Source organism: Lepidochelys kempii, chromosome 5 (assembly GCF_965140285.1).
Source record: "Lepidochelys kempii isolate rLepKem1 chromosome 5, rLepKem1.hap1, whole genome shotgun sequence".
Classification (NCBI taxonomy): domain Eukaryota; kingdom Metazoa; phylum Chordata; order Testudines; family Cheloniidae; genus Lepidochelys; species Lepidochelys kempii.
Genome location: NC_136384.1, coordinates 99,917,324 through 99,929,905, shown reverse-complemented (window position 1 = coordinate 99,929,905; position 12,582 = coordinate 99,917,324). Strand labels below are relative to the sequence as shown.

The 12,582-nt window shown below is 40.4% G+C and overlaps 1 protein-coding gene across 1 annotated transcript in view; it reads left to right on the top strand.

Annotated features, from left to right (window-relative positions):
• CFAP95 (cilia and flagella associated protein 95) overlaps positions 1 to 12,582 on the top strand; it is a 54,060-nt gene that overhangs the window by 11,384 nt on the left and 30,094 nt on the right. The window contains exons 2-3 of the mRNA XM_073346245.2: positions 4,363 to 4,471; positions 12,111 to 12,232. Of these exons, the coding sequence (XP_073202346.2) occupies positions 4,363 to 4,471; positions 12,111 to 12,232 (231 nt within the window). The remainder of the gene's footprint in view (positions 1 to 4,362; positions 4,472 to 12,110; positions 12,233 to 12,582) is intronic.

The following is a 12,582-nucleotide window of genomic DNA, read 5'->3' as shown; positions in this document are numbered from 1 at the left end:
GAGGTGCAAGCTCTGGAGATGAGGGGTTTGGGTTGCAGGAGGGTACTCCAGGCTGGGGCTGAGGGGTTTGGAGTACGGAAGGGGGCTCTGGGCTGGGGCAGGGGGTTGGGGCATGGGAGGGGTTTCGGGGTGTGGGTTCCGGGTGGAGGTTTGGGTGTGGGAGGGGTCTTAGGACTGGGACAGGGAGTAGGGTTGTGGGAGGGGTTTTTGGGGTGTGAGATCCGGGTGGCGTTCACTTTGGGTGGCTACCCGCAAGCAACGACATGTCCCTTAGCTCCTAAATTGAGGCACAGCCAGGTGACTCTGCACGCTGCCTCTGCCCGCAGGTGCCGCCCCTGCAATTCCCATTGGTCGCAGTTCCCGACAAATGGAAGCTGCGGAGCTGGCGCTCAGAGTGGGGCGGGGGCAGTGAACAGAGCTCCTGTGGCCCTTCCTCCACCTAGGAGCCATGTGGAGCCAGGTAGGAAGCCTGCCAGCCCCATGCCAACTGGATTTTTAATGGCCCTGTAAGCGGAGCTGCCAGGCTCCCTTTTCGACCAGGCGTTCCAGTTGAAAACTGGGTGGTGGGGAAACTCTGTTATCCAAAAATTAGTGCAGCATTTTCTTGTTTTAAGATGCTCTTCAGCTGAAAATGCTGAGGGACTAAAGGGTGTAATTTGGTTTAGGAATAGCCCTCGTTAATTAGCAGTGCACTTCTTGTTTAAAACAAAGGTATATAAAAGGAAGGCTTTTGGGTGGGTAATTTGCCTGTGCAGTGGAAAATCTAGTCAAATATGTTCCTGCAAATTGACAGGGTCATTTGGGAACTCTGTAAGGTGCATAGAAATTGAGGTCAGAGTTCCAGTTTGCATGTGTCGCCTTAGCTTTGTCATTCTGCATGATTTAACCCTTAAAAGCCCCAATCTTAATGTTTTACCATATTTTTATCATGGAAATAACAGTTAATTCAGCTCATGTTGTATATCAGTGGTCTCCAACCTTTGTATGCCCAAGATCACTTTTTGAATGTAAGAGCAACCCAGGACCTACTCCGTCCCTTCCTGAGGCCACGCCCCGCTCACTCCATTGCCCCCCCCCGTCGCTCGCTCTCCCCCCCTCACTCACTTTCACTGGGCTGGGGTAGAGGGTTGGGTTTCGGGAGGGGGTGCGGGCTCTGGGCTGGGGCTGAGGTGTTCGCAGTGTGGGAGAGGGCTCCTGGCTGAGCCTGGGGCAGGGGCTTTGGTTGCAGGAGAGGGTGAGGGGTGCAAGTTCTGGGAGGGAGTTTGCATGCAGGAGGGGGCTCTGGGATGGGGCAGAGTGTTGGGGTGCAGGAGAGGGTATGGGGTGCTGGCTGTGGGAGGGGGCTTAGGGTGTGGGCTCCCACTGGGCAGCACTTACCTCAGGCGGCTCCTAGTTGGCGGCACATCGGGGGGCTAAGGCAGGCTGCCAGCCTGCCCCGGCCCTATGCCTCTCCCAGAAGGGGCCAACATGCCCCTGTGGCCCCTGCGGAGGCACGTGGCTCTGTGCACCGCCCCTCTCTGGAGGCACTGCTCCCTCAGCTCCCACTGGCCACCGTTCCCTGTTCCCGGCCAATGGGACCTGCGGGGGTGGTGCTTGCAGACAGGAGCAGTGCACGGAAACAACAACTATGGAACCAGATCAAACTTATATTGAGTGTGGGATTGTTTCCATTGACTCCATTGGGAGTTGGATCAAAATCGTAACATTAAAAAAATAATATCAAGGGTCTGATCTAAAGTAACAAAAGGAAGGATTTCAGAATTTGGTCTGCCTCTCTCTTTATCTCATTGTTCTTAGGCTTGAATATATATGCAGATTATTATTTTGTATGTATTTATACAGAGCCATCAGTGTGCTAGATGCTTTAAAGACAAGTATGAAAGCAAGGTCCCTTTCCTGAAGAACTTAGAATGATCATCACACAATTCTGTAAACACCATGCAATACCACAAGGGGGAAAGTTGTTTGTTTTGTTTTTGTTTTGTTAAAGTCAGACTCTTGAACATTGACATTGTTGGGGTTTTTTTAATACAAAAAAAAAGTTAAAATGACAATTTGACCTCCAGCTTGGACTTCCGCTGAAGAGCTTGTGAGAGGCATGTGTGGATCATCTGTCTTGTCTCTTTGAAAAGAAGGAATCCATTCTAGTAAAAGAATCCTTTAGTACCAAAGCTTGAAAACAACTCGTGAGTCCACAGCCATTAAAAGGAAGACAAACATTCAAATAGAATAGTGTACTGTTCTCCCATAAGAATGTAGGGAGTGACATTTTTCCAATTAAATAAACATTTGTGGGACAGGAATACGTTCCTCGTGTCTTTAAAGTTCTTTTGCATATAGAGAGATTATTTTAAAAGCTGTAAGCAAAATTAATCCTCCCCCTCCTCCCCCCCCCAAAAAAAATCTTGCCCTGATTTGTATAATTGTTCTTAATGTTATGGCAGTGTCTGCAGGCCCCAATCAGGTTCAGGATCATGGTAGGCCCTATAAAAGCACATAGTGTTTGTCTACATGGAGCAGCAATGTGTACTACAGGGGTGTGATTTCTAAAACATACTAACATTTTGCACACTAATTAGTCCATGTAGATCCTGCTGGTGCACACTAAAAGTTTCCTAATGCACTTTAACTTAGTACTGTTTCAAACAGCACTATGTTTAAGTGTAGGAGAGAATGGTTAGTGTGCACCAGAAGCGTCTACACAGAGAAATTAGTGCACTGCATGTTAGTGCACTTTAGAAATTACATCCCTGTAGTGAGCATTGCTGCTCCGTGTAGACATGGATGGACTCAGGATGGTTTGGAATAAATAGTTCCTCCTCATTAAAGCCCTTAGAGTCTCACAGGCCTCAGTTCTCTCTATCACATTATTCAACATCTGTATAAAGCTAGTGAGAGAGCTACTGTGAGAACACATTTTAAAATGTCATAAATATACAGATGACATCCAGATCTAAATCTCCTTTACATCAACTAAATTCTCTTACACATTCACACAGTGAAATCCTGGCTTTGTTTAAGTCAATGGCAAAACTCCCATTGACTTCAATAGGATCAGGATTTCACTCACACCATTATTTCTCTCATCAGGGAAGGAAACGGGGGATGGGGAGAGGAAGAGGATTTGTTTAGGGTTTTCATCCATTCTTGCACTTTGCTGCTGCTATTCAAAGTTGCCTTTTTGTATTCTACAGTTATCCCTTAGCAGTTCTATTGATTATATGTATCCAAAAGGTGTCTCATTAATGTAGTGTCCCTGCATAATCCTTTTCTGTGTAACTAAAATGACAGTGAGGTGAAGAATAGCAATTATATTCCTCCCCCATCTAGAAGAGTTTTCTAGGAATATATAATGTATTTAATATTAAATCCAAGTATCCATTGAACATTTCATACTTCTGAATACTAGTTCCTGACACAAGAATTAAATTCTTCTCCATCATTTGTAACCATGAAGAACTGAAATATTTCTTTTTATAGAGTGCTGTATAGGCTGAACCTTTATAGGTGCTCTGCAAGATGTAAATAAAAATGGATTTTTGACAACAGTGCTTGGCACATAACATTCTATCTTTGTGACTGAAAATCTCTTCTAATGTATCACACTCACCAGTCTCAGGAGAGCAAATAGAACCCATTTAGACTAGGGATGGAAATTCAGCCTCAGATTTAATTGTTTGCTAATAAATTATTTCAAAGGCATGAGCAGGAGGGAGTTGGCTATTTGTCTGACATTGGTTTTGCCTTAGCTAGTGAATGCTTTTCACCAGCAGGCAGCTTGAGTTCCTTGCCTGGTGTAAACAGACTAGTAAGTAAGTCAGGATTATTTGTATAGTTTGCATAGTGTTTATTTCACTAAATATAGAAACTTTCTGGTTTAAATGTTAATTGTTTTGTCAAAAGATAACTCGGCATAAAATTACATTATCCTTTTTTCATGTCATTTTGGATTCTTATAACAGTTTTTTAAAGGGGAAAAGGGGTAGTGATAGGTTAGCTGATATGCCATAGTTTTGTTGCAGTAAAACTTCAATCAACATGTCTATTGCTTTCCTGGTTTCTTTCTGTTATAGATTTTTTCTTTATTTTTTTTCCATTTAATTATATTTAGTAGTACTATTAAATATATTATTTTCAGTGGTAAATCTCACTCTTCACCTCTAGGTGCAACAGGATACTATTGCAGCCAGCAACTGCACTTACGATTATAATAGTAGGATAAAAGAATGGGTGGTACAGTAGTGCCAAGCCTATGATACGCATAAATGTGGAGAGTTTCACTATATCCAGTGAAATTTTGATTTCAAAACAAGAGATCATGATTACATTTGTCGTCTCACAAATATAAACTTTTTTTTAAAGGCACCAAAACAGAGAGGCTGAACCTAAAGATTATGATATCAATGAAGTTCCTTTGGGTTCAAAGAATTTATGTCAATCTACTTACTCGAGATTTGGAACTGTGGATGGGGTAAATATTTTTTCTTTGTTTTAGCTCAAATTATTCAATATTGTTTATGTATTTATCATGAGGGCTTGCATCTGGTTTTGGTTTTGGAGGCATGTGTTGAATTGGCCTCCAGCATGGACCTTTTGGACAAACATAATAAGAGAATATTTCAATTCCATGCCACTAAATTAACATTTCTTTTCCTTGTCTAAAGCCTGACTTCCTCTAAGATGTTTTTTGTGTTTTTTCAAAGTCAGTTATGTTAGACTTCTTCCCCACCCTTCAGCTTTTGTACCCTTCCTGATTACTTATTGTTAAATTAGAAATAAGAAAAACAGAGTAAGAAAAATGAAAAAATGTTTATTTACAAATCTGACAAAATTATGGGATGCATGCAGGCATAAAAAGAAGCTAAGTTTTCACTATAATACAGCAAATACTGCTTTAAAATATATGGACCAGAATTTCTGTTGGCTTAAAAGGGGGTTAAGTTTGGTTAAAATAATCAGGAATGGAGCTATGCCCATCTACACCAGCTAAGGATCTGGCACAGACAAAATAAAACTAAAATCAATTTCTTTCAGTAGTAAACAAAAAAAATTTCTTTAATGAAATCCTATACTTAGATATAACTTTATTACAGCTTCCTGCTCCAGAAGCCTTTAATCAACCATACCATCACTTCTAGGACAGGAGTCTAGTTAGTGTAGTTAGTACTCTCTTCTTCAGAACATCTTTATTATTATTATAATTATTATTATTATTTATTATGAGTTAGTCTTCCAAGTTTAGATCCTCCTCTCAGCTTTCAACTCACAAGCCTGGCATCTGCCTTCTCTCAATCTGCGCACTCATAGTGGTGAATCCAGATTGCATTAACAGACCAAACTCTAAAATTAAAAGATGTGTTTTGAAACTGTATACTTTGTTATGATGTCATGTGATTAGCTACACATTCCACACTTCATGCTGGAGTTCTTGTACTGAATATGCATCACTGCATATGTTGGATAACAATCAACTATAAGCTGTGGTGGTGTTATGAAACAGAAATTTATTTGTACTTGATGGTAATATGTCCGTGTTATTTGGGACGAATGAAATTTAGAATGTCTTTGGTTTTCAGTTCTTGGGTTTTACAGACGGCATGGTAGATATGTATATTGTTGTCAGTATTCTAATTTTTTTTAAAAGCAAATGTTTTGGAATATAACCAGGGGAAACAAATTACAGTTACGGAAGGAGCCATAATTTTTCTTTTCTGACTTTTATGTGTTTAAGAATCCGATCCTGCTCATGTTGAAAAAATGGCAAAACTCCTATAGACTTCAATGAGAGCAGGAACAGACCTTAAATTCTCAATCTTTATGTTGTAATAACATGTTTGAATTTACTTAGTCATCTTCACTTAGATTTGTATATAATTTTTAATATTGGTATGATGTCTAAAGGAGCAGAATTAGCATAGAAATGTGTCTCAAAAGTAGCAATAAGCCTGTAATAAGTTTAAAAGTCTCTGTTAGAGGGAGCCAGATTCTTTGTTGTCCTGCACCTGGGGCAGTCATTTATACCACTGCAAAATGGGTGCAAAATACTAACTATTGATACTGTTTTTCACTCACTGTGCACTAAGTGCGTGCAACAGTTAATTGGGCCCAGGGTAACTTGCTGTTGAAGTATTGCAATGGAAGTTACCTTTTACTGAGAATTTTCTTTTAGGTATCAGGATTATGTTATCATCTTATCCCATCAATGCCATCGAAAGCCTGCCTGTTATGAACCAACTCGACAATGAACCAACTATCAAAGAGCTTAGCTTTGCCATAGATGGACTCCCCAATGGAAAGGCCCCCGGAAAAGACTGAATACTGTCAGAGGTCATAAAATGCGGAAAACCTATTCTACTGCAACATCTTCACAAGTTGCTCTACCTGTGCTGGAAAGAAGGCAAAGTACCACAAGAAATGAGAGACGCCAACATCATCACTCTATAAAAACAAGGGAGACAGGAGTGACTGTAATAACTATCCTAGCATTTCCCTTCTTAGTATTATGGAAAAAACCTTTGCCTGAGTTGTCCTGAACAGACGTCAGACGCTTGCAGACAGAGTCTATCCCAAATCACAGTGCAGTTTCAGAGCTAAAAGATCTACTATTGACATGTGATACTGTGACAACTACAAGAGAAATGCAGAGAACAAAAAAAGCCCCTTTAAATAGCCTTCACTGATCTTACAAAGACTGGATACCCCCCAAAGTCCTTAAGCATGATTCAATCCTTCCATGAAAACATGTACGGAACAGTTCAGTACAACAATTCAGTCTCTGAGGCTTTCCAGGTTTGTAGCAGAGTTAAGTAAGGCTGTGTACTTGCCCCAACTCTGTTTGTGATCTTCTCCTTGCTACTGAAACAAGGTTTTGGTTCCTCAACTGAAGGAATCTACTTGCACACAAGATCTGATGGAAAGCTATTCAATTTTTCATGACTCAGATCTAAAACCAAGACTCGGTAGGCACTTATCCAACACCTCCTCTTTGCTGATGTCACAGCAGTGACAACCCACAAAGAAGCTCATCTCCAAAACCTTATGGACAGCTTTTCTAAAGCCTGCCAAGATTTTGGGCTTACCATAAGCCTAAGAAAGATGAACATAATGTGCCAAGGAGTTGAGGAAACACCCTCCTTCAAGATCAACAACTATGAACTCGAAGTGGTGAATGAGTTCACACACCTGGGGTCCACTATCGCAGTCAACTTTTCACTTGGAATGGAACTCAACATTGACACTGGAAAAACCGCCACAACAATGTTTAGACTGAGCAAGAGGGTATGGCAAAAGAACAAACAAACTGACAGAACACACAAAGATCTGTGTATCGTGCATGTGTTATCAGCACACTTTTGTATGGGAGCAAGACATGGACCTTATTCTCTCATCAGGAAAAGAGGCTCAACTGCTTTCATAGGCGTTGCCTTCACTGAATCTTTGGAATCTCCTGGAGGGACAGAGTTACCAACACTGAGGTGATTAAGCGGGCCAGTATACCCAGCATGCAAACTCTCCTCAAACAGAGATGCTTCTGCTAGCTTGGGCATGTGTGCCAAATTAAATGACAGATGCATTCCAAAGGACATCCTTTACAGCGAATTGGCATATGGAAAAAGACCCAAAGGATGTCCAAAATTGCATTTCAAGGAAGTGTGCAAGCGACACCTTAAAGAAATGGACATGGTTGTGGACAACTGGAAGATCACACTTAAGACTAGAGCCTTTGGAAACAAGATCTCTGGAGTTACAAGAGGAAGCCATCCAGCTTAGTAAAGGAGAAAAGAGCTTGCAGAAGGCAGAGCGAAAGGGTCAAAACATCACCTTTAAATGTGACAGATGTGGCAGAGATTGTCTCTCTCAAGTGCATCTCTTCAGCCACAGCCACGGTTGCCATAAAACTAACTGAGAAAATTCTTTACTTCTCAGGGGTGCATACCCATGGTCTCTTGAGACTGAAGGATGCCTACTACGAATTCTATTTAAACCTGGACATTCTCAAATATAAGTCAGTTAAATATGGTATTATTATCCTTCATCGTGAATCATTAAACATCTTATCACTCCTGCCTATTAATAAAGAATATATTCGTAAGTACAGTAGATTTGGTAAAAATGTGATGACCAAGCCTATTTGTGTCCAGCTTCTTCGTTATTCAAAACTGTGCAGTCTCTGGAAAAATTATGTGGAAGCCTGACTGAGATTTCTTTGGAACGGGGTCCTGTCAATCCTATTGGATCAGTAAAATCCTCATGTTCAATGGAATTATTTAAATTTTCATGCAGTGGAGAGGTATGAAAAGTTACAGAAGTACAGTACTCATAGCAATGGTGCAGTTTTCATTTTGAGGAGGCCTTCCCATGTACCACACATTTCTTGTTATTCAAATTCCAGTAAAAGTGCTGTAATTTTAAAAAGAAAAAACCCTGCTGTTACATTCCACCAGGACCAGAGATTCTTTTTCTAGTTTTTCTACAACAGTAGAAAATTGTTATGGACTTAACAGTGTGGTACAACACTTATTGTAGACTTGTGTGCAATACATATATGCACTGGACTTTTTTTTAGTTATGAATCCTGACTGTTTTATAGGATGTTTTGCCTTGGGGAGACATATCTTTCTTTTACACTTAATTTGATTTACTGCTAGCCATCCAAGGTTTTGATTTTGTAGTAAGAGAGCAAAAAACTATTTTAAACCTCTTTCTGCCAGCTGTACTAGAAAGTATCTTATGGTGAATTGCATTGCTTGCATTGTATAGGGCTTGATATGACATTATGAATTCCACTGTAGTTCAAGAGGTGGTAATTTCTGTACCTCCTACAAGGGAACAACTTAAATTGATATAAATGTAGATTAGAAAAACGTGAATGTTGTAGAGCAATTCTCTATAGCACAAGGGGGTGCACAAATACTTTTCTGGCAGTGGGTTAAGAGATCTATTTTAACATATATTAGGTTGGTATTTTAGTTGGAGAGAGCACAGAGCTCAGTGGAGGTAACTGTGCCAAGTGTGTGCCATGACAACCAAAATACATTTCACCCTTCTGGGGGAGGGGGGGGGTTTCCATTAAAACACTTCCTTGTAGTTTAAAAAGCAGCCAACTTTATGATCCCAACTAAACAAAACTATGCTATAATTACCAATGGTTTAACAACACCTATTTCTGTCTGCATTTGTCTACACAAATGCTGCTAGATTGCGTTCCTTGCCAATAGATGGAGACAGAATATTTGAGATTTTGATGACATTCTCATTGCACATTGAAGGAGCTGGCCATTACAGAATTCTCCCTTGTCGTCTCCAGCAGGTGGAACAGCTGCTTCAGCTTCTAATTGATTATTAAGAGCCTGGGCTCAGTGGGTCTGATGCTCTCCTCAGCAGTCCTGGTGTATTCAGGTGATACGGCTACACAGAGTATAGTGGAGAAATTGGAGACCAAGTCTAGGGGCAGGAGGAGGTGCTTGGATTCAGGGACCACATGCAGATCAGCATCAGGAAGTCCTTCTGCCTAATGGGGCGCAGGGTAACTTGCTGTAGAATCTCCCAGCATAGAGGAGTTCCCAGGAGACACCTGGGCTGTCAGAAGAGTGCCTCAGCTAGCAAGTAGTAGAGGGGTGGCCATGTTAGTCTGGATCTGTAAAAGCGGCAAAGAGTCCTGTGGCACCTTATAGACTAACAGACGTATTGGAGCATAAGCTTTCGTGGGTGAATACCCACTTCGTAGCAAGAATCAGCTAGCAAGAATCATTATACCTGGGCCTCAGGCAGCCAGCTCCCCTCTTCAGTTATTCCAGGCCAAATCCTTGCCCCACTGATTTCAAATGACAAAACTCCCACAGACTTCATTGGATTCAGGATTTCAACTGCTGTCTCTACTGTTTCATACTGGAGGTTTCTTGCACCACCATCCAGAAAATGGTCAAGACCCTCTGGATGAGTTGACAACATAGGGTCAGGTACTCCCTTTTCCTTTTCATGATGGGCACCGAGGTGCCCCTTCTCCACTGTAGTTCTCCCCTGAAATGGGGTCATATAGGCTTGGCATTTGGAAGAGCATGGATATGGATGTATCCTTCCTCTCCTAATTCTCAAGCATTGCTTTCTATGCTCATTACATCAAGTTCCTGATGACATACTCCTTCCATGGCAGCTTCCAAAAAAGTCTCCAAAGTAGTGTGGGCTTAGCCCTTCCCTCTCATATTCCATATCCAGGCAGAAATATAAGTCCAACCCCACTCTTTCATCTAGCATTATGCACAGCAGTCCCTAAGTAGCTGAGGCTGGTACTTGCCATAGGCAAGGATCTTACCCCCGACAGAAAAAACAGGCACCACTTACCGCTGCAGCAGGAAAACACAACTACGACTATGGCTGTATGGAATTTCTAGATGCAGCACACTTGGCTTTTAAAGAAAGAGCTACATAGAAGATGGAAAAAGGAAATCAAAGAGAAACAATCACACCTTTCCTTTCTCTGAGAGGAGGCAGGCTTCTATTCAGGGAGGAGTGAAACTGAAGTGTTCACAGTGGTATAGAAGAACTTGAAGAAAGAAAATTAACAGGTACTAAGTTTTCACTTAAATTCATAATGTGAGACTCTTAAGAGAGCATTATATAAAAGGTGAGTTGAGAGGAACACTCCCTTGATTAAGGCTGTGTGAAAGCACAACATAGTAAGCGTTTTAAGACTCTGTATTAAGTGTTAGAACATATTTTACTTTTTGCTTTCATATCACAACTAAGTTGTATTTTTCATGGTAGATATGCAATATCTGATGTATAGATTCTTGTGATAATCTTAATGGAATCTGTTTGTTTCCCCACTAATGACTCTGAGACTTGGCCAAGGTATTGATTTTAGATGTGATAGGCCATTATCAAGGCATACATTTCAATTAACAATTTCACTGCAGTACCATACTTCAAAATAGTACGGTACATGAGGTTAAAAAGACCCAAATGCTGAACAGGCATTGGTTTGCTGACTGACTGTAGCGATGACCAAGCAGAATTGTATGGTGCGCATTATTACTTCTAACTATTGAATTAAACAACGAATTTTAAAGAAATAAACTTGAAATTTCAATTAAGGTGCTGTCATTTTATTTAATAGATGTTCATGGAAATATCAACACAGCTGAACACTTATGTAAAGAATGCATTATCACTGAACATTTACCCTCTGTTTTAGCCAATTACAAATGAAACTAGGAATACAAGTACAATTTCTCTGTATTTTTATTGAACTACTGAGAGCTGATTAAGATGAGATTTTAGACATTTTTCTGCACTTTTATGAATAATATGGTGTTGTATTTTTTATTTATGTTTGTTATAAGGTCACCTATTCATGTAGCTGATTTGAATGAAATCTCATTTGGTAAAATGTAAGAGCGGGCTTTTTTAAAGTATATAAAACAATAACAATGCCATTCCAAGGAAAAAAAATAAGAATGAAAAAAGTTAATGGGCAGACTGACTGTCAATTTGTCCCTTATTGAATAAGTCTTTGTTTAATAAGGCTTCTTTGATCATTTTAATAAAATCATGAGCAATTGTGACCAGCTTGTACTCTCTTCTCCCCTATTTACACAATGGAAAAAAAGATCTTTGCAAACTTATTGAAATGTTGGTCCCATGAAGTAAAATAAAATGAGATTTATGTCTTGAATATTCTTGAATACTTGTACAAAGAATGCATTTCAATAATAAAATTTGCAGCCCTTTTCCAGCACTACTATAAGCTCTGTGACCTTGCTCTGAACAGAGTTAAATTATACTTGCATCTTATGAATTTGAGAGTTTACAGCATTGGCACTTTTTACAGTTTACAGATACCACTTTTTCTACAGCAAGAGACCTGGCCAGGTGATCAAACCTAGCTGTTGCTTATGTATAGAGCACTATTTTTAGACCTCCTAGCCAGAGCTAAACATTGTGCAACACTTGCAAAGCAAAATAGGGCTATGATGTATAGCATCCATTATAATAATTAATTAGCAAGCAACAAACAATTGTACAGTATTTCAGACTGAAAATAGCCTGTATACTAAGAACTGTTTTTTTTCCCTTTCCCAGTATATTTGTCCTTTTATGCTATTTTCCAGACATGGATCACCACATACCAGGATCATTTGTCTCAACCGTATACAGATAAAGGATATATGGAAATAGAGATTCGTAAATCCATGCTGAATGAAGATAATTTTGAAGATGGTGTTATTGACAGGTATAATTAATATTTATTGTGTACACTATAGAGTTTTGTGTTGGACCATTCATATAGGAATTGCATGACAGAGAATGATAAAATGAGACCATTTCCACATGGACCATTTCCAATGTCCCCCCACATCCACATGCCAAGGGAACTCTCCATGTCCAGGTCTTCCCTTCCCCATGCCAGCACCAGACCCCTGTCCTAGGATCATGTAGAGTGTCCTTTGTGGGATTGGCAATCTGTGGATAAGAGGAGAGTGAGATGGAGCCTGAAGGAATGTACTCTGTCTGTAACACCAATAGACCCCAGTCGTCGGCGGGCGGGCGGGATCGAACCTGGGGCCTCTGGAGCTAATTGTA